The 21798-nt window shown below is 45.4% G+C and overlaps 2 protein-coding genes across 5 annotated transcripts in view; both read left to right on the top strand.

Moving 5' to 3' along the window:
• The first annotated feature begins 4035 nt into the window (after window positions 1-4035).
• LOC121604132 (myelin and lymphocyte protein-like) lies at window positions 4036-7854 on the top strand. Its single transcript, XM_041933552.1, has 4 exons — window positions 4036-4192; window positions 5844-6011; window positions 6782-6907; window positions 7352-7854. Exons 1-4 carry the CDS (start codon window positions 4103-4105, stop codon window positions 7424-7426), a joined length of 459 nt encoding a protein of 152 aa, XP_041789486.1. The 5' UTR covers window positions 4036-4102; the 3' UTR covers window positions 7427-7854.
• A 6040-nt stretch (window positions 7855-13894) lies between these two features.
• The window catches only part of slc8a1a (solute carrier family 8 member 1a), a 25255-nt gene continuing 17351 nt past the window's right edge, over window positions 13895-21798 (top strand). For 3 of the 4 annotated variants that reach the window (XM_041966640.1, XM_041966624.1, XM_041966671.1), the window contains exons 1-2: window positions 15065-15128; window positions 18222-20020. In XM_041966640.1, the coding sequence (XP_041822574.1) occupies window positions 18231-20020 (1790 nt within the window). In that variant the 5' untranslated portion in view covers window positions 15065-15128; window positions 18222-18230. Of the gene's footprint in view, window positions 13921-15064; window positions 15129-18221; window positions 20021-21798 lie in introns of those variants that run through there. The other variant, XM_041966632.1, reaches the window with a different exon arrangement.

Raw genomic sequence — 21798 nt, 5'->3', positions numbered from 1 at the left:
AGTGAGTTTTTAAATACAGACATGTCATAGATTATCCTTTAAAATACCTTCTTATCAATCAGTTTAATAAAATAACCTAGGTGTTCTTCCAGGTTCATGAAACATTCCAGCCACAACATTAAGAGGAGAAAACTTCTCAGATAATCAGATCAAACAGAATCGTGTATGAATAAATAAAGTTTAACTGTGCAGCGTTTTAACAAGCTGAGCTCCACCATCAGGACTCCAAACACGCTTCAGCTGCTTCAGTCTGATGGAAACGACGATTCGACGTCAGCCGAACAGACCTGTTCAGCTGGATTCTCTCCAGCTCGTCGCTCTGAATACACCAACCCCACGTCTTCCTCGCCGAGAGAAACACCTGGAACATCATGCATCTGTTGTTAGGAAGCTGTCCACTAACAGACCCCAGACCAGCTGATGTTCATCAGCTGTTTCTGAAGGTTTGACGGTCTGAAATGAACAGAGGATGGACCTGTAGTCTGAACACACCTCTTTTAGATAGATGGATGGATAGATAGATAGATAGATAGATAGATGAGCTGTCAGAGCACACGGCTGAACAGAGAGTGTCAAACCTCACACTGTACCGATCACTTTGGGATATTGATCCAGAACTGCAGCGTTTATCAGCTGATCATGAAGTATTCAGCGCTGAGCTCAGTCTGCTGATGGAGCTGAAGATTAGATAACACCGTGTCTCCTTCGTTATCTAATAACACCATCAGCAGGACAATAGCGCAGAGAGGAAGAGGAGGAATGTGCCTACAGCTCAGGTTGCATCACTGTGTGAAACTGAATCCTGCAGCAGCAGAATGCATTTTTTAATACAAAGCCACAGTCCACTGATACATAATATATACTATAATACTGCAGACTACGTATGTTTAATGCTAGCTGTTACCATGGCAATGACTGTCATTTTTGGCCTTTCTTCATCATCTGAAATCCGTTTTTCACACAAACACAGTGAATCTTTATTAACACAAGCGCAGCTAAAATAACTTCCTGTTTTCTCTCGTTTACTGGAAACAGACAACAAACACAACAAAGAGTCAACAACCATGCTAGCAAGGCTAGCACAGTGATGCTCTGAGCCCAATGCTAGCAACAGCATGCTAACATTCAAACAATGACAATGCTAACATGCTGATGTTTAGCTGGTACAGTCGTTATTCAGTGTGCTAGCACGCTAATAGGTGCTAATTAGCAGTAAACACAAAGACAGCTGAGGCTGATGGGAATGTCGTCGGCATTTCTGATGTTTTTATCATAACTTACAACACTTCTGAAAACTCTACCAAGCTTTAGAGCCTCTTTTAGCTCCTCGCTTCGGTTTTACGGCACATTTCCTGTCAGGTTTAGTCTCAGTGGTTCGATCAGCTGCTGGTTGATAAACAGTATGACCTGCAAACAGGCGACAGACGAGAGCAGCTGGTCGACATGGTGAACATGTAGCAGCTAAAGAGCCACGTATCTGCCCCAGCAGCGGGAGGAGACCAAAAGCAGAGCTACGAGAGAGTGGGACTATATCTGTGTGTGCGTGTGTTTGTGCATGTGTTTGTGTGTGTGTGTGTGTGTGTTGCATGATGCTCAGAGAACTGACTTCCACTGAAGCTCCACAGATATTATATATATAAATATATAATATATAAAAAAGTTTTATATTCTGGTACAGGAAACGATCACTATAATCACTCTCAGTGTTTTAGCTTTAGCAGCACAGAGAACACCTGGAGGGTTTTGTCGATGTATTCTGGAGGATTTGTGGTCTGGAGAAACAGCAGAGGAGTTCTGGTTCTTGTATGGACCGGGTTTTGGGACCAGGTTTCGTCCCGGCAGTCCTCATCCTCCCTGACACACGTCCACAGACTGTCGTCTCCGTCAGGAGTAGGTTTCCCAGGCAGGAGGATCGGATGACGGCAGCTGAAACCAGATCCAGATCAGCGATTATGTGAGGTGTTTGTCCGGCAGCTCGCCTGCCAAATGAGATGCTTGATGTTTCCACGGCGCCGTTGTTTACAGGGTGAAGTGTGAAAAGCTGCAGGGTCACAAACAGATCTGAGCTCACGTTACCACATGAAAATATCAAGGAGTGTATGCCAGCTAACACGCTGCTTCAGGACTCCACATGTTCTGCTGTAGCTGCCTCCTGTTAGCCCGCCTTCTTAAACGAATGATATCAGTTTAGCTTAGCACAAAGACTGGAAGCAGGGGGAAACCGTTAGCCTAACTCCACCAAACGAGATCCAGCCACCTCTTTATATGTTGTATCTTGTTAGCGAACAAGCTTCCTGTAGTCAGCAGCTTCAGCTGAGATCAAACCAATGAGTCCTGGACTGCAGAGATGCTGCTCCAGTGGTGTGCACGGGGGGGGGGGGGGGGCCCAGTTTTTGAAAAACACGTGCTAAAGTGCCCTCTTGGGAGCCAAAACACGTGCTAAAGTACCCTCTTGGGAGCCAAAACGCGCGCTAAAGTGCCCTCTTGGGAGCCAAAACACGTGCTAAAGTGCCCTCTTGGGAGCCAAAACACGTGCTAAAGTGCCCTCTTGGACGCCAAAACACGCGCTACAGTGCCCCCTGGGAGCCAAAACGCGCTCTAAAGTGCCCTATGGACGCCAAAACGCGTGCAAAAGTGCCCTCTTCAGTGGCGAGGACACGCTATATGTGCCCTTTTTTTCCTTTCCGCCCCTGCCCTTCAAAAAGTCTGTGTACGCCACTGTGCTGCTCCAAAGCAAACTGCTGCTAAACCACAAAGCTCCAACTCGACACCTGATCAGTACACAACATGCAACATGAAGTTTTCATCTTTTCATGCAGCACAGCTGTGGTGTTTGTTATGAACTCCACCAATCTGACCGATGAATATTTCCCTCCTGGAGACAGACGGAGAAATGACGCTCTGCTCCATGAAGTGTTGAACACGATGCTGAACAGCGTCTGCAGGTTTCAATCTTCTTAACGATGGTTCTAAACTAAAAATGAGACAAAAGAAACAGAAACACAAGAGGAAAATGATAAATACATGTAAAATGTCTTTGTTGTGTCTGAGTTCACATTCTGGGGAGTTTCTATAATTTTAATATCAAGGTTTCAGTTTTTTGTTACAGATGTTTTTACATTAAATGATGGTTTTACTTTGGAAACAGGAAGAAGAATCCGCTGGTCGGACTGTTTCTGGTGGTGATGTAAAAACTGGACTGTTGGATGCTGGATTACTCTGCAGGGTGGATGCATGACGGAGGTGAAGTCAGGCAGGAGGGAGGCCGAACAGGTTCATCATCAGACCAAACACTCCTGAAACTAAGCCCACGGTTTCTGGGATTGTACTTTTCCATCCAGTCAGAGACAGGAAGCGTCGTCTTCTCCTGAACTGCTGGAGATCTCAGACGTGTTTGATCTGACAGGTGAACACAGGTGACAGCAGGTGTGTTGAGAGAGGTGGGCTCTCTCAGGTGTATGACACAGTCCTTCATTCCTTCCGTCGAGCTGTTAGTCGTGTTAATGAAACACGACTAACAGCTTCAATCACCAACAAAGACAAATATTTCTTAATGAGTGTATTCTGATTTCAAACCCACAATAAAAAAAAAGCCACATTAGATCACTGTCACTGTTGTCTTGGTTACTGTTGTCTTAGTTACTGTTGTCGGTTGTTGTCTGTAGTGTTTTAGTCTTTCATTGTTGTTGTTGTTGTTGTTTACAGTGTTGCTGTTGCTGTTGTCAGTTGCTGTTAGTGTCTGTTGCTGTTGTTGTTGTTGCTGTTGTCTGTTTAGTGTCTGTTGTTGTTTACAGTGTTGTTGTTGTTGTTGCTGTTGTCAGTTGCTGTTTAGTGTCTGTTGCTGTTTACAGCCTCTGCTGCTGTTGTTGCTGCGGCTGCAGGTTGTCATGATGCTGAATGAGTCAGCTGGTCAAACCCTGATCAGTCTGCCTCACACTGATCCTCCAGCGGACCTCAGCGGACCCGGCAGCCTCAGGTGTGTCCGCCGGGCGTGTCTCCGCTCGGCTGATCAGGATTCCGGTTTTTCCAGTCGACTCCTCCGGGTTTAAACCGCGGCTGCTCTGAGTCCCGCTTCAGTCCGAGCAGCGGCAGCAGCAGCAGGATGGCCTCCAACACCGCCACCATGGGGAACCTCCCCAGCGGGATCGGGATATGTACGACCATCCCGGACATCCTCTACCTGCCAGAGCTGGTAAGAAACAGCTGACAAGAGTTTAACGCACTTTTACATCGACAGGATCTGTGTCTGTGTCCTCCTGCAGCGCCGCGCGCGCTGCGCTCACCTTCCGCAGCTTTACGCACCAAAACTCTCCGGACAGCCGAGTGTCAGAGCCCCGTCAGAGTGAGACTGACTGTTAATCCACCACATGAAACCCTGGAAGCTTGTTTCCGTCGTTATTTCACTCACATACAAAATAATTTGTTTTCAGCCCGAATCAGCAGATTATTGTGTTTATCAGAGCGCGTTTCCTCCCAGGTGGAGGGGGAATGTTCCAGAGACGACAGGAAGGTTCTTTTAGGTTAATGTGAGTGTTTCCAGTCTGTTACTGTCTGACGTGGACCTTCAGTCTCTGTCTGACACTGAAACTCCACAAGTTTAAATTCTGCGCAGCTTTTTGAAGAACAGCTGCAGAACGTTCATGGACTCTGAGAACTTTAAAGTCTGATTTCACCTGAAGTGTCTGGAAACAAAGCAGGAAAGTGATTTTAATTAATGATCCGCTGTCAAACAGGAATTTTCAGCTAAGACTCAGAAACATGTTTATGATATAAATCAATATATAATAATATCGAATCAAAGTCGTGAGCTAAAGTTAAACTTTGTAACCTGAACAAGTTCGAACTTTAAGCTTCAGACTTTAAACTTCACTCATGTCACTTTAATTTATGAGAAATAAAACCGTCACTTCCTCTAGTGAGTCTTCACACAGCGCACCTGGTTCCACACCTGGACTCATGATCATGATACTTTCCCAACAACTGGACTCAGGTCAGACTCCAGATGTGACTCTGGCCTGACGCTGGCCCGGGTCCTGCTAACAGACCAGAACTCTGCGGTCCGGTGCCGAGCGCGCCGACACACACTGAGAGTCAGTGTTGAAGTGGAGGGAGTGTGTGAGGAGGTCAGAGGTCACAGCAGACAGACGCCGCGTGACGGAGGACAGATCGCAAAGAAAATACCAGCTGATGCGAAAAGATTTCTACTGTGCAGATTTAACTCTGAGACGTCAGCGCAGTCTGAGCAGAGCAGGAATGTTTTCATGTTAACTCGTGCATCAACTCACACACACACACACACACACACACACACACACACACACACACACACACACACACAGCAGAGGGTGTGTGAGCAGGTGGAGTCTGGTGCAGATCCATGAATAATGCAGCCTGTCAATCATCAGAGGTGTAGAGTGAACGAAGGCTCGTCTGTGCTGGAAATACAGGGTGGACAAAATAATGGAAACACAGCAGCTACCAGAAACAGATCAGCTCAGATCAGCTGATATAAATGACGGTAAACCCGAGTCAGACTGAGGTTACAGGACGAACACATATTGATCAGGAACATTTCTGACGTCATAATGATCAGTGAAACTGTTTAGAGCTGAAGCAATGAGTCTATTAATCAAGTAGTCTTTTAATCAATTAGTCTATTAATCAATGAGTCTATGGACAGAAAAATCATTGGCAGCTGTTTTCATGATCAGCTGATGAATATGATTTCTGCATCGTCTCAGATTTGAATGATTGATCGATTGATCGAGACAACGATCGGCGATCAATCGATAATGCAAACAGTCGTTCTGATCAGCTGGGTCTCCTCTCATGTGCCCCTGCAGATCTTCGGCGGTCTGGTGTGGATCCTGGTGGCGTGCACGCTGGTGGTGCCGGCGAACCCTCAGGGCTGGGTGATGTTCGTGTCGGTGTTCTGCTTCGTCATGACTTTCATCTGGATGGTGGTGTTCGCCTGCGGGGGGCATCACAACAGAGGCAGCTGGGCCGCAGCCGTGAGTCCTCCACACACGTTTCCAGCCTGCTGTCTGCAGACCCCCCATCAGTCTGTTCTTTCCACTCATTTCATCACGCAGCAACGTGAGGTTTGATTTAGACGCACAAGAAAAGCAAAGTTTGAACTGCAGAATAACTTTGTGCCTGACTCAAAGTCTTTAATGAACTGAGCTTCGCAGCAGAAAACTCATAGTTCCATATTTTTCTTTTTCTTCTTACTTTCTCTGAGTAGCAGAACGGCAGAAAGTAGCTCCGCCTTTATTTCTCTGTCACGGATGTTTCTGCTCAGTGTGGAACGATGAGCCGTGAGACGTTCAGGTGCTTCGTGGCTGTTGGAGTCTCAGCACCTCTTTGCTCCTCTCTGGCAGCGCAGTGAGGAGATGAGAGCGTTTCAAACAACAACAAATCAAACGCATCAAACTGGCGATCTGTGTGAAAACCTGAAGACCAACAGAAACACGAATGTGACTGTGGTCATTCCTTCAGTCTCATCACCAAACAGCGAATCAGATGAAACAAGCTTTCAGTGTTGTGACGACATGTTTCAGCCAGGTTTCAGATTAGAGAGAGAAAATGAATTCAGACTGAAAACAAAGCAACACGACACCACGACGCTCCAGTTAGACCAGGATTGTGTTCCAGTGTGTTTGTGTGTGCTTTGGCCTCGTTCCAGTACAGACAGTTAATGTCACGCTCACCGCATACTGTCACTGACGTCACACCACAGACCCTCTCTCATGCTTCTGTCTTCCTCTTCCTCGTCTGGCAGGACTTCGCGTATCACGGCATCGCCGCCTTCTTCTACCTCAGTGCTTCAGTGGCTTTGGCCAAAGTGACCCTGGACATGAAAGACGGGACCAGCTTCCAGAACTACCAGCTGGACATCTCTGCAGTGGTGAGTCAGGCTGTTTCCTGCTGAACCGACTGCAGAGCTGGCTGATGATGATGATGATGATGATGATGATGATGATGATGGTGATGGTGATGATGATGATCTCGTCCAAACCAATAATCTTCTTCAGCTCCAAACCAGCTGAGAAAGCCTCTGATTGGCTGTGGACAGGTCCATTTTGAACTCCCATTGGTCATCATTTCAGCAGTTTCATGAGCTTCACTGTCCAGAAATGAATTCCACAAAGACGAACCAGAATCAAACATGGGTGTGATGAAAACGTGTTAAATATCTGAGCTTCTCACAAGCGTCTGAACACACCACAGAGGAGGTTTTAATGGTTAAAACGAGCTTTAGAACTGGTTACTGTTATTATACTGTCGGTGTTCATGGTCCTCAGAGGACGACCCCTGAGGATTTCCGCTGATGATGTCTTTGTCTCTTCAGGTCTTCTCGTACGTGACGACTCTCCTCTACTTCATCCACACCATCCTGTCTGCCATCCGATGGAAATCTTTCTAGAGGTTTCTGAACCAGACCAGGACTGACTTCTTTCTTAAAGCTTGTACATAAAGCTGTGGCACGCTAACATGAAGGGGGGCTGACGGTGACGGAGACTGACGGCTGTGGTTTGAGACCTCCCCCTCGCCGGGAGAAGGAGCATCATCTGGATCGGCTGAGCGTCTGTCGGCGTCCGGCTGTCTGAAGCGGGATTCAGAGGCCGACCCGGATGGTTTGTGTCACAGAGCTGCTGGAGACCCTGTTCGCAGCTGAAACTGCAGCCTCACAAATGACCGAAGGGTTGAGTCGACAGCGAGTCGCAAACTGCAGGAAACTGAAGGAGGAAGTCATTTTTTTGTAAACTTTATAAGAGCACGCAAACGACGGCTTTGTTTTTGTAAAGAATTCATTGAAAATGAATAAATGTGTTTGTTTTGAAACATTTAAAACAAAAATGCTTTGGGTCACTTTATTCAACAAATCGGTCCACACAACCCTTCGGGACGAGGACCTGCATCCCAATCCTGATCAGATCACGTGACTGCAGGCTGTTTGCCAACGATAGGTTTGATTTTCAGTGTTCAGGTTCACAGTCAGTAATCCAGGATCAGCTGTCACTCACTTCAGATCTGTGGAGGCATCAGTTTATGTTCATTCAGTAGATCTTTAATGACTCTATGATGGTCCACCCTCAGGACAGACTTCACTTCAGCAGACTGTAAGAACAGAGAAATCATCGTGTGCTGTTTGTTCAGTTTGTGGCAGGTAATGAACACTGCAGCCTGTAGGGGGCGCTAACAGCAGTTGTGGCTTACGTGGTTCTCAAAGTCTCCCAAAAGCAGAACCAGAGCCAGAGCCTTCAGCTGTCAAGCTTCTTTCCTGTGGAACCATCTCCCAGTCTCGGTCCAGAAGTCAGACACAGATTATAGTTTGTGCTGGTTCAGGTGGGCCCTGAACTGGGAGATTTCCCATGATGCACTGAGCTCCTCTCTCCTCTCTGTCTTGATGTCCCGTTAAACGTACAGTAGCCGAAGGACATCATGTGGTTTGTTGCAGATGTCTCCATGGTAACAGCAAGCAGGTGAGTGGCGGCTGTTGACACCTGTGAATATTTCATCAGCACTGACATCAGGTGAAGTGGAGACAGCAGAGAGGTCAGAGTTCACACACCACTGAGAGCGAAACTACAACAGGTGATGTCAGGTGGGCGGGGCCACGGGCGGTCCACGTTCAGCAGGTATTAGATGAGTTAGTTCCAGCAGACGGTTTGAGTCCACTCTCTGAAACTGTTTGGGGGTTGAAACGCCTCCATCTCGCAGTCTGGGTGTCAGTGATGCTTGCAGTCAGTGTGCAGGTGATTAAAAGCACCTGTTGTTCAGGTGGAAGCTCTTCAGTTCTCTGCTGCAGGCTGGTTGGACAGAGTCAGCTGTCCACCAACTCAGCCTGACCTGAGGGGGCGTAGAACAACAACAAGAGAACCTGTTCAGGCTTCAGGTGAGCAGGAAGCTGGGAGAAATGGACCAGAGGTCCAGTTTAAAGATAGTAGATCCTGGTGTGGGTGGTGCAGGTGGGGTTTTCAGCCTTTTCCTTATGTCACCTTCACTAGCTAGCTTCATTTAAAGTGGAACATATGTCAACAGTCCCGATGATGATAAGCCAGTAGGCAGCACCAACAAATTAGATTTTGCCAAGACCAACATCCGGGAGGTAAACGTACCCGACTCCTTCCTGACTCCTACCTGATTCCTTACTGATTCCTTCCTGACTCCTTCCTGATTCCTTCCTGACTCCTTCCTGATTCCTTACTGATTCCTTCCTGACTCCTTCCTGATTCCTTCCTGACTCCTTCCTGATTCCTTCCTGATTCCTTCCTGACTCCTTCCTGATTCCTTCCTGACTCCTTCCTGACTCCTTCCTGATTCCTTCCTGATTCCTTCCTGACTCCTTCCTGATTCCTTCCTGACTCCTTCCTGATTCCTTCCTGATTCCTTACTGATTTCTTCCCGGTACACATGTGAATTAGATTGAGATTAATTTGTGAACTACCGTTGTTAGCCATGCTAGCTCCTGCCCAAAGTACTTTGCAACCGGTGAACTGACTATGTTTCTGATGGTTGTGCAAACTTTACTAAACTGTCCGCTGACGATGGAGGTCCAAACATTAGGCGTATTTTAAAGTGAGAGACAACCAGCAGCACTGAGACCAACAAGAACATGAAACCAGGTTTAATGAAGTATGGCAGTGAGTAAATACAGGGCAGGCAGCCACACACACACACACACACACACACAAACACACACACACACACACACACACACACACACACACACACACACAAACACACACACACACACACACACAAACACACACACACACACACACACACACACACACACACACAAACACACACACACACACACACAAACACACACACACACACACACACACACACACGCACGCATGCACGCACACACACACACACAAACACACACACACACACACACACACACACACACACACAGTATGGTGGGTCAATGAACTGTGGCTGTGATGTATAATTGATGAGGGAAGGCAGCAGGTGATAATAGTGAAGCATCTCCATGAAACTGAAGACGACAGACGCTGTGAGGCTGCAGCTCATCTGCACCAACAAACAACCGAACAATCGAACAAACAGCTGATATAAAAACACTTCAGTCTCTTTTTTAATTCCAGTACCGGCTGTTTGCTTAGTTTACATATATATACTGTATATTCATGTATGTATGTGTGTATTACTTCCACCCGTAGCTTCAGCTGACCTGTTTAATTTTACTACAAACTAAAACGCCATCACAGTAATTTGAGAGGTGACATGAAACAGTTCACACATCGGCTTAAAGAATAAAACGTGGTTGTGTTTGAATGTGACAACTTCAAAAGGGAAAAAGGCAAGAACACAGAGGACAAACTGAGTCGCTTCCAGCAGCTCGACACCAACAACGAACCAGAGTGACGAGTTTAACTCTGCGGGCTGTCAGTGAAGGTCAGTGAGTCCATGTCATGTATACTGTACGCATCTTTAAACGACCTCTGCCTGCCTCCAGCCTCAACATCAGCTGCTACAGTATCACCTGTAATCATTCACTGGTTAGGCAGCACTTTTCAAGGTACAGTGATGCTTCACAGCACGAGATGACGTCATAAAAAAAGGCATTATTAACATGCAGAAGAGGGACGTGACTCACTGTCAACAATAAAATACACAGAAATAAAACTGAAAAGTTCAAGAGAACCGAAAGAAAAGTCTGAAGATTTCCATAAATAATAAATAAACACTGAAGATTTCTGTGAAACATTAGAGGTGATTTATCCACTGAGCTCTGTGCAGCAACATCACACCATGCTGACTGAAGCTGTCAGTCATCCTGCAGGCCTGGGATCAGCTGGTGCTCAGACTGCGAGCAAGCAAACCGCTCAGCAAATACACAGCTACACACTGCTACACACTACAACACACTGCAAACACACTGTAACACACAGCTACACACTGCAACACACTGCAACACACTGTAACACACTGTAACACACTGTAACACACTGCAACACACTGCAACACACTGTAAACACACTGCAACACACTGTAACACACTGCAACACACTGTAAACACACTGTAACACACTGCAACACACTGTAAACACACTGCAACACACTGCAACACACTGTAAACACACTGCAACACACTGCAACACACTGTAAACACACTGTAACACACTGTAAACACACTGTAACACACTGCAACACACTGTAAACACACTGTAACACACTGTAACACACTGCAACACACTGCAACACACTGTAAACACACTGCAACACACTGTAACACACTGCAACACACTGCAACACACTGCAACACACTGTAAACACACTGCAACACACTGTAAACACACTGCAACACACTGTAAACACACTGCAACACACTGCAACACACTGTAAACACACTGTAACACACTGTAAACACACTGCAACACACTGCAACACACTGCAACACACTGTAAACACACTGCAACACACTGTAACACACTGTAACACACTGTAAACACACTGCAACACACTGTAAACACACTGCAACACACTGTAAACACACTGCAACACACTGTAACACACTGCAACACACTGCAAACACACTGCAACACACAGAAACACACTGTAACACACTGTAAACACACTGCAACACACTGCAACACACTGCAACACACAGAAACACACTGCAACACACTGTAACACACTGCAACACACAGAAACACACTGTAACACACTGTAACACACTGCAACACACTGTAACACACTGCAACACACTGCAACACACTGTAACACACTAACACACTGCAACACACAGAAACACACTGTAACACACTGTAACACACTGTAACACACTGCAACACACTGTAACACACTGCAACACACAACAAACGCACTGCAACACAGTGTTCCCAGCAGACGCGCTGACGTATCTCAGGTATGTCCGCGACTGTTCATCACTGTTTACTGTCCCCTGGAAACATTCTCTCTTCTGGAACTAACTCCTGTTTTATTCTTTACAACTTATGATTTATGTGTTTCTGTTGTTTTCAGAAGTTGCACATTGAGCTCTAAGAGCCACCATAAAAAGAAAAGTCTGCAAAGACACGGCAAGCCACCTTCTTAAAACCAAACACACACACACACACACACACACACACACACACACACACACACACACACACACAATAAAGGCCTCCAGGGATGTGACTGCTGATAATCTGTCAGCAGAGATAAACTCTGCTGGATCCTGCTGGGAAACCAGTTCACCAGTATGACTGTTTACAGCCCTGATTCTAAAACAGCTTGAACTCTGTGTCCAACAAGAATCAAACTGTCCTCTCTGAATCTGATGCAGCAACACGTTTCAAACATGTTGTGACAGGAGCAACTAAAGACTGGGAAAGATGTGGAACGCTCCAAAAACACCTGTTTGGATCATTCCACAGGTAAACAGGTTGATTGGTAACAGGTGATAGCATCATGATTGAAAGCCTCAGTGGTTCACAGTGAGGATGACAAACTGACCGTCCATCCAAGAGATGTCAAGACTTGACTCAGAGCTGCTCCTGCAGGATTGATCTGATGTCTGAACCTGATTTCTTGTCAGCCCGTCCAACACTTGTTGTGATATTTCAGTCTTGACCTGGACTGTCATGTCTCGACGTGTCTGTTGAGGTTTTGTTTCACTGGCGTTGTGTCTTGTCGAGCACTTCCTGTTTTATAGTGAAACCTAACTCAGACCCTTGACTTCCTGGTGTGTCTGGCCCTGATTGTTTCCACCTGTTCCTTTTTCAGTTTTTGTGAAGAAGAGAATCATCCTTCGCGCTTTTTGTTTGGATTTTTGAATATTGAGCACCCTTTGTTCCATTTTCCATCTGAGAGCCTTTTTGTGTTCCTACACTGGTGTTTGAGTCGTGCATTTGATTCTGGTGCCTGAACTCTTGTGATAGACTGTTCCTGAAGCAGCCACCAGCATGGCCACGAACCATCTGATTGGTAGAGACAGGAGGTGCTGAGGCCTGCAGACGGTGTTCAGGGAAAAACAGGCCTACAGGGCTGAAGCCGCTCTGGAGCATTTAATGTTCTTCACACAGCCAGACAATGAGCTGCTGGCTGGATGAAAACTGTACAACACTGACCACCGATGAGGTGACAACTGCACCGTTTGTCCTGTAGGAGGCGCCAGTGGAAGCTCCAGCTGTTTGTCCTCCATTTAGTCAACAAGTGAATGGACCGGAGACACCGTCCATCCAGCAGCTCAGTCTGGACGCTGAATCTGTCTCGAGGAAACTGAAAGTTCTTGAAATGTTGTGTTAAACAAACACAATAAAACATTGTCTCTGAGCCATGTTCTGCTCCTGTGGCTCCATCAGAGTTTATCATCTGTACGCGGCCTCAGAACAGTGAATCATAATCCAGAACTGTTCTAATGCTCTAATCTGTCCATTCAGAGGACGGACAGATACGCAGGACTGACTCTGTGTGTGTGTGTGTGTGTGTGTCTGGCTGTATCTGCTCTGTGACTGTTCAGAATAAACAGCTGGATGACTCATCTGTCTCCATGCAGCAGGTTTTCTGTCTGCTCGACTCTTTGTTTCAGGAGGTTTATGTAAGCGTCTCATCCAGCAGCTGAAGGTAAATCTCTTCAGTCACACTGCGGCATCTCTGCGGTTTGTTTCCAGCTCGTGGGCCGATGTGTTCAATTGTTCAACGTGTGAACAAAAATAAGCCTCTTGACGCTACGTGTTTTCAGGTTCTTCGTGCTCAGGATTCGACCGCTGCGACGACTAAAAACGGTTCCAGCGGAGCCACACTCATGAAAGTGTTTAAAGAAATGTGAACTTCTCCTTTCAGCTTATTAAAATAAGGCGTCATGTGGCCTCTTAAACAGGAAGTCCAGGAGACGCCTCAGAGAGCACCGCTGCTGCTGATCAGACGTCGACTCCACAGGTCTGACAGCTGTTTTATTCCAAACAGACTTTGTAGCTGAGTGCAGTTCTGTTACACGTTGATTGTCTTATGTTGACGAGTGTGTTCACATTGAAATGAATGCTGGTGTCACGAAACAGAAGAAAACGTCCTCAGCTGAAGATGCTTCAAACCTTCGTGGCTTCTGTCTCTTCTGTCATCATCTTTCTCAACTTCCTGCTTCCTTTGTTTGGTTCCTGTCAGTCAGGCCTCCACTTTCATCCAGTCTCAAATGTGGTTCAGACGTTCGCCTCAGGATGAGCCGATGATCCTCGGACTTCTAGCGCCACCATCAGGTTAACATGTTAATGAGTCCAACACTTCGCTTTGTTTATACCTGCAGAACTAAAGACAGCCTCACTGCTAGTTAGTTAATATTAGCATGCTAACATGCTAAACTAAGATGGTGAGCATAGTAAACATTATACCTGCTTAGCATCATGTTAGCATGCTGATGCTAGCATTAGCTCAAAGCTCCACTGTGTTTCATTACAGCCTCACAGAGCTGTTAGCACGACGAAGCCTCTCGTTTCTCTCCGTGTTCTGTTTTCTTAATCTTAATCTTTGTGGACTGACATGTCCGAGTCTCACGTCAGTCCCACAGCGAGAGTTCCTACAATAAATAGACTTTATTTATTAGAACTATTGGAGTCTGTGTTGCATCAGGGAGGTTTTCCAACACATCCGCTGCACCACTAAGTCTCCACATGTACCTGCAAACCATCGTCGCTGCGACAGCTCACCCATCGCTACGAAACATCAGCCACTGATGAACAGAGCTGGTCCCGGAGCGGACTTCCTGTCGTGGGTCTGCGGGTCTCTGGATGTCACCTTCTCCGCACAGCGAGTGGAAAATCACTGCTGTGAAGGTTGTGCAGATGTCAGATGGGACACTTATCCCAGCATTCCTGCCTGTTGTGGCCCGTCGGCGTCACCAGGCCACCGTTAGCTGGTAGCCGTTATCTCCCCCACGTGTCGGCGGGGACGAGGGGCTGCTGGATGGCCCCGGGCCCCGCAGAGCCATGTATGGCCATGGCCTGCTGGGAGAGGGACGATAAGCAGCCCACAGGCAGCTATGCGGCCATGTTTAGAACAATGTCTGTTTCTGTTAAATTTAGAGCGGTTATCGGACGCGGCTCTCCCTCCTGAACGCACTCTCTTCTTCTGCTGCCGCTGCGTCAGGACCAGAGGTGAGTACTGGATCAGAGCAGGGACAAAAAGCTGCAGATTTCACTGAGTTTATTCTCCAGGAGCAGATTTTCAGAGAGGATCACTGATCGCTGTGATGTCATGCACTGATGATGTTGTACTCTTGTAGTAGTACTGTAGTAATACTGTACTGATGATGCTGCAGCAGTAATGTTGTGAAGCAGTTATATGAATGTCATAATATTGCAGTACTGATGTAGAGTTATGTTGCAGTACAGTCGTAGTAACAGCAGTACTGTTCTGATGATGAAGGTTCTCTTTATGTCAGGTGTAAAACAACATGTCATAATGTTCTGTTGTTATAATCTGTGTATTTTCTTTGGACTGATACACAGAAACTGTGGTGCTCTAGAGGTTTTGCAGTTATGGATGTATGTTGTAGTACTGTGGTAGTAGTGGTAGTAATGTTGTGATCAGTCACTGTGTCGCCGTCATGCTGCAGCTCTGCTGTGAGAACCAGTTCTGTTGTAATTCTGCTGTTAACAGTTATCTTAGTGTCATAATGCTGCAGCGATGTTGTAACATGTTGTGCATCAGTGCAGGAAAGTGAAGTAATGTTGCAGCAGTTTGACGGTTGCAGTACATGTTGCAGTACAGTAGTAGTCGTATTGTACTCGTAGTTATCTTCACTTCATACATGGCTGGAATGGATGAACTTATACATATAAATTCAAAGAACTTTATGAATCTGTCAGGAGCTACATTTGTGCAGAACATCAGTGTGTACGATTCACACACCCAGCTACACAACACAACACACCACGCACACACGACATACCGGCAGTCCAACAGTGAGTCAACAAGACAAAACAAAAAGACAGATGATAAATAAATCAAAAATACAGAGTAAGTAAAAGGATGATGTTAAAAATAATATCTACAGGTGAATAAATCAATAAACAGATCAATTATTCATAAGTCTAATAGATGCAGGTATGAAACTGGACCTGGTTCTGTTGGTCCTGAACGTGAGTGGTCTGTATCTGACCTGAGGTCAGAAGCCTGTACTGGCTGTGGAGTGTGTGAGTGGTGTCTGAAGCTCTTTGTGTTCCTTTTAATTCAGTCCCTCTGTTGTAAACACTGATGAGTGGTTCCAGCTCTCTGATCACTTTACTGCTCACTGCTTCGACTTTGTTCGGTGGATTGCGACGGATGTTGGACCCAAACCAGCTGATATATTGAAGGTTATTACTGATTCGCACTGTACAGCTTACCAATGTACAAATCTGCTGTTAAATGTAACATAAATACTTAACTTAGCGAAGTCTTGATGCGCACTACAACTCACATTCAGTCAGTGCTGCTTGCCATTAAGTCTGATCAACTGAAATCAAATGACTTCACAGTTTTCCTGCTTACAAAATCACATGAAGGTAAAATATTAACATTACATCCATCATATAAACACTTTTGGCCATTTCACATTTCCAGAATTTCATTATCTGTTGAAATCCTGCGACAGATCAATACATACAGCCTAACCTAACCTTTTTTAATGCTAGCATTATTTTTTACACTTATGTTATCTTTCAATGCTAACGCAACTTTTCCAATGCTAACGTTACTTTTTAATGTTAAAATTATCTTTTGCAGAGCTAGCGTTACTTTTAAAGCCAGCTTCACTGTTCTAATGCTAAGGTTACTTTTCCAAATGCTAGCATTACTTTTTTAATGCTAACGAAAATCTTTTATGCTAAACGTCCTTTTTTTAAATGAACCTTATTCTTAATGCTAACATTACTTTTTTTTTAGCACTGTTACTTTTTTATGCTTAAGTTACTGTTTTCAATCCTATCGTTTCTACTTTTTAATGCTAACATAATGCTACCTGTTTGTAACGCGAGGCGCTCTGCAGACAGCACGGCTGCAGGCCTCGGTATGTAACACTCACTTTCTCTTTTCTTCTTGAAACTCTAAGGCTAAAGAAACAGACTTATTATGTAGTTTGAAGTCCAAAGAGGATTCAGATGGTGTCGACAGAGAGCGACACAGAGAGGAGAGGGGAGGTGGAGGAGGAGGAGGAGGAGGAGGAGGAGGAGGTGAAGAAGGCAGAGCAGCAGTGTGGTGGTTTAGTGGTGACAGTGTTACAGTCGGTCTGTGGACTCTGTTTCTCGTCTCACGTCCTCTGACAGGCTTTTATTGTTTTACTGGAGGAGAAGTGGACGGTTTCATCACAGTTTCTGCCTCCGGGATGAAAACTCTTCTCGTGTTTTTGTGGAGATCCTGAAAAAAACGTCCTTCAGATTTTTCTTCTGTCAGATACTGAAACTGTTTGACTGCTGTTCGGTATGTTTCTGATCGTCTCCTGATGCTTCAGTTCACCTCAGCGAGGACGCATGTGATGATGTTCAGCAGGGTCAAATAAGCATGATAGAGTCTGATGTGTAACACTGAATTATTGTCGCAGCATATTTTATATAACAATACAGTTTGGTAGTTTATTATGTGGTTTAGTGATGTTACTGTATTACTAATGTAGAAAATAATGTTTATTGTGTCTTTAAAAATGTGAGTTTTTAAAAATATCATCACTTAAATGAAAAATAAACCTAAATATGATGTGATGAAAAACAACAGCAAAGGGTTAAAAAATGACAATTTAATATAAATGAATGTTAATGAATGTCACTTATACAAGGAAAAGTCAATATAATGTCCTGAAATGATTTATGTAGTTTCAACTAGTGATTATTTGTATTATCATGTAACCTTATTACGTGATATTATAAATAATCGATCGATAGATCAGTTGCCATCGAATGTCCAGTGATTTAAAACAGAAAGCGCTTGTGATGTTCATGACTTAATGACTGTATTTACACGTCATTCATGACGTAAAGGACCGATCGAATGATTGATTGTCTTTGTAGAACTACACTAATAAAAACTAATCAGAACATTTAAGCACTTCTCAAACTAACGATCAGTAAATGACTGGTGTTCAGAGAAAGAGACCAGGATGAAGAACATCTCGTTTTAAAGCCACTTTGAATGTGAGCATTCACAGTAACATTTACAGTTAGTCTCTGTGAAGGATCAGACAGAAACCAAAACTCTCCTTCTGTGTCCTTCAGGGTGTCAACATGAGCCAAGCCGAGACCTCGTCACTGTTCTCCTCCTATCGGCTGCTTTTCCTCTTGACCATCGTCTCAACTGAGATGCCATATTCTGCAGCAGGGGGCTCTCCTCCGGCCCTCAAGTCCAACAACACAGTCACCAACCGCACCACGTGTGGAGGGAATACCGACTGCATCGAAGGCGTCATCCTGCCGATATGGAAGCCAGAAAACCCGGCCTTCACTGACCGCCTCGCCAGAGCCACCATTTACTTTGTGGGGTTGGTGTACATGTTCTTGGGTGTCTCCATCATCGCCGATCGCTTCATGTCATCCATTGAGGTCATCACCTCCCAGGAGAGACAGATCACCATCAAGAAACCGAACGGTGAGAAGATCACCACGACGGTGCGCATCTGGAACGAGACGGTGTCCAACCTGACCCTGATGGCGCTGGGTTCCTCGGCCCCAGAAATCCTCTTGTCGGTCGTGGAGGTTTGTGGTCACAACTTTGACGCCGGTGAGCTGGGCCCCAACACCATCGTAGGAAGCGCCGCCTTCAACATGTTTGTCATCATTGGCCTTTGTGTGTCTGTCATCCCTGAAGGAGAGACCCGAAAGGTGAAGCACCTCAGGGTCTTCTTCGTCACTGCCACCTGGAGCATCTTTGCGTACACCTGGCTTTACCTGATCCTGGCCATCATTTCTCCAGGCGTTGTTGAGATATGGGAGGGGCTGCTGACCCTCTTCTTCTTCCCCATTTGTGTCGGATTGGCATACGTAGCTGACCGCAGACTTCTTTTCTACAAATACATGTACAAACGATACAGAGCAGGGAAGCAGAAAGGAATGATCATCGAAACAGAGGGAGATCCAGAGCTCCCCTCCAAGGTTGACATTGAAATGGATGGGAAAATGCTCAACTCCCACGGGGAGGAGACAGGGATTGAATTTAAGGAGCTGGACGAGGAGGAGGCCCGCAGAGAGGTAGCCAGGATCCTGAAGGAGCTAAAACAGAAACATCCTGAGAAGGAGATGGAGCAGTTGATGGAGCTCGCCAATTACCAAGTTTTAACCCAGCAACAGAAGAGTCGGGCTTTCTACCGCTGTCAGGCGACCAGGATCATGACAGGTGCAGGCAACATCCTGAAGAAGCACGCAGCCGACCAAGCCAAGAGAGCCACCCAGCACGACATCTGCTCTGAGGTTTCACTCAACGACTTTTCCTCCAAGGTGTTCTTCGACCCCGGTACGTACCAGTGTCTGGAGAACTGCGGCAGTGTTGCACTGAACGTGGTGCGCCGTGGTGGCGACCTAATGAGCACAGTCTCCGTGGATTACCGGACTGAAGACGGCACAGCAAATGCCGGTTCGGACTACCAGTTCACTGAAGGAACGGTTTTGTTCAAACCGGGTGAGACCGAAAAGGAAATCCGCATCGACATCATTGATGATGATATCTTTGAGGAGGACGAGCACTTCCTGGTTCATCTCACCAACGTAAAAGTCATATCAGAGTGCACCGGCTCAGATGAGTTTGAGGCAAACCACGTGGACGCCCTAGCGGGTTTGGGTCTGCCGTGCACAGCCACCGTCACCATCTTTGATGACGACCACGCGGGGATCTTTACGTTCGAGGAGCCAGTGGTGACTGTGAGTGAGAGCATCGGGATGATGGAGGTGAAGGTGATACGGACTTCGGGAGCTCGCGGTGTTGTCGTGGTGCCATACAAAACCATGGAGGGGACGGCTAAAGGAGGCGGCGAGGACTTTGAAGACACACATGGAGTCCTGGAGTTTGAGAACGATGAGATCTTGTAAGTAAAAATCTTTTTTCTAATCGCTAATGCTGAATGATGAAATCACGAAAATGAAAATAGTGAAGTGGCGTGAAGTTCTCTGCAAGGCATTTTGGGTAATAGAGTGTTAATTTCAAAAGAAGTTCAAATGGCAGGTATTTCCACAAATCCACAGATTTATATATATCAACAGTATGTTTCTAACACAATTGTGGAATTTCATGAGAATGATTTCTGACTATATCGATCACTGTGTGATGATTGGTCCTCTTGTGGTTCTTTGTTTATTAGGTGACAACGTGACAACCGTTAAAACAATCAAGTTAATAAATTAGGCAGATTATCCAGGTCAGTGAGTCAGTACAGGTTAACAACGGGCTGAATAGTCCACACACACAGAGCTCACGGGTGGACTACAATATAAACAACCATTCCACGGTGCAGTGTGTGTCCAGTTCTTTGTGAATGGGGCCAACGATGGCAACAAGTCCCCCAACCAGCCCCAACGCCACGCAAACTGATGGCAGTGGAAGTTTCTTTAAAACTCAGATTACTTTCAACAACAAGGATTTTTTTTTTTAAACAATTTTTATTTATTTGTTTTTGTTTTTTCCTCTGGGTTATGGAGAATGAAAAACAAGTCACAAACAACAACAACAACAAAATCAAACAAACAAACAGGAAATACAATCAGCCTGTATACAGTTATATAAGATCCAGTCTCTCCTTATATAATAACCATTTCCTCCATCTTTTAACAAACAAGTGTTCTTTCACTTTCAACTCGCTAACATGTCGTCTATGATTGACATCCACTGTGTGTTACCAGGGGGTTCAGTCTTGAGCCAGTTTTTAGTCATGGCCTTCTTCCAAGCCACCAAAAGAATCTTAATCAGATATTGGTCTCCTATATGCACCGATCCATCCAAATGTCCAAAGTACAGAACAAGACCAGATTCAGGAATCATATATCCCAGCACATTGCAGAGAACTGAGTGAACATTCCCCCAGAAGGGCTGGATATTTGTGCAACTCCAACAAGTGTGTGTGTGATCTGAATCTATGTCATTACACAGTCTCCAGCATGGCTGGGTTAGGTGTAACAAAATATCGAATTAAAATTTTCCAATTAAATTCTCTCCATCTCAGTGACTGAGTCGTAGTTTGATGTGCTTTCCATAGATCGCACCATGTCCCTTCTGGACTCTCCCCACCCAGCTCTTGTTCCCATTTGGTTTTAACATATAATGTCGACTCCACTTTAGATTCCATTAAGCAGCCATATAGAACAGACTCTGCCTTTGGGATAGGATGACCATATGCTTTAACCATTAATTTAACGATAGGATGAATTTTATCCTCATTTGTTTTGATATGTTTTATACAATAATGCCTTAATTGCAGGTATCTAAATAAATCCTGATTAGTTAGATTATGTTCATTTTTTAGCTCCTGAAAACTTTTCATTTCCCCCTTTTTTAAGTTGTGCATATGGCTGTAATTCTCTTTTCTGCCCATCAACAAGGATTTTACTGGGCAGTGACATGACTGCTAATCACACTGTGGATAAGGTTGAGGACACTGCAGAACGTCCACATAAACTGCTCCATCCTGCAGGATTAAAGTCTGACGTGCTGGAGATTCATCCAATATTAACATCATTTGAGAGACGGAATTTATTACCAACTTTAGTCATTTAGTGCCCACTATGAAAACATTGGGAGAAAAGTTAAAAGGTATTTCTTTACCTCTTGTCCGGCAGCGGGTTGTGTCTTCAAACGTATTTCCAACAATCC

This window comes from Chelmon rostratus, chromosome 3 (genome assembly GCF_017976325.1).
Source record: "Chelmon rostratus isolate fCheRos1 chromosome 3, fCheRos1.pri, whole genome shotgun sequence".
NCBI classification, from domain to species: Eukaryota; Metazoa; Chordata; class Actinopteri; order Chaetodontiformes; family Chaetodontidae; genus Chelmon; species Chelmon rostratus.
Note: the sequence above shows the minus strand (reverse complement) of the source record. Positions and strands in the feature narration are given on the sequence as shown.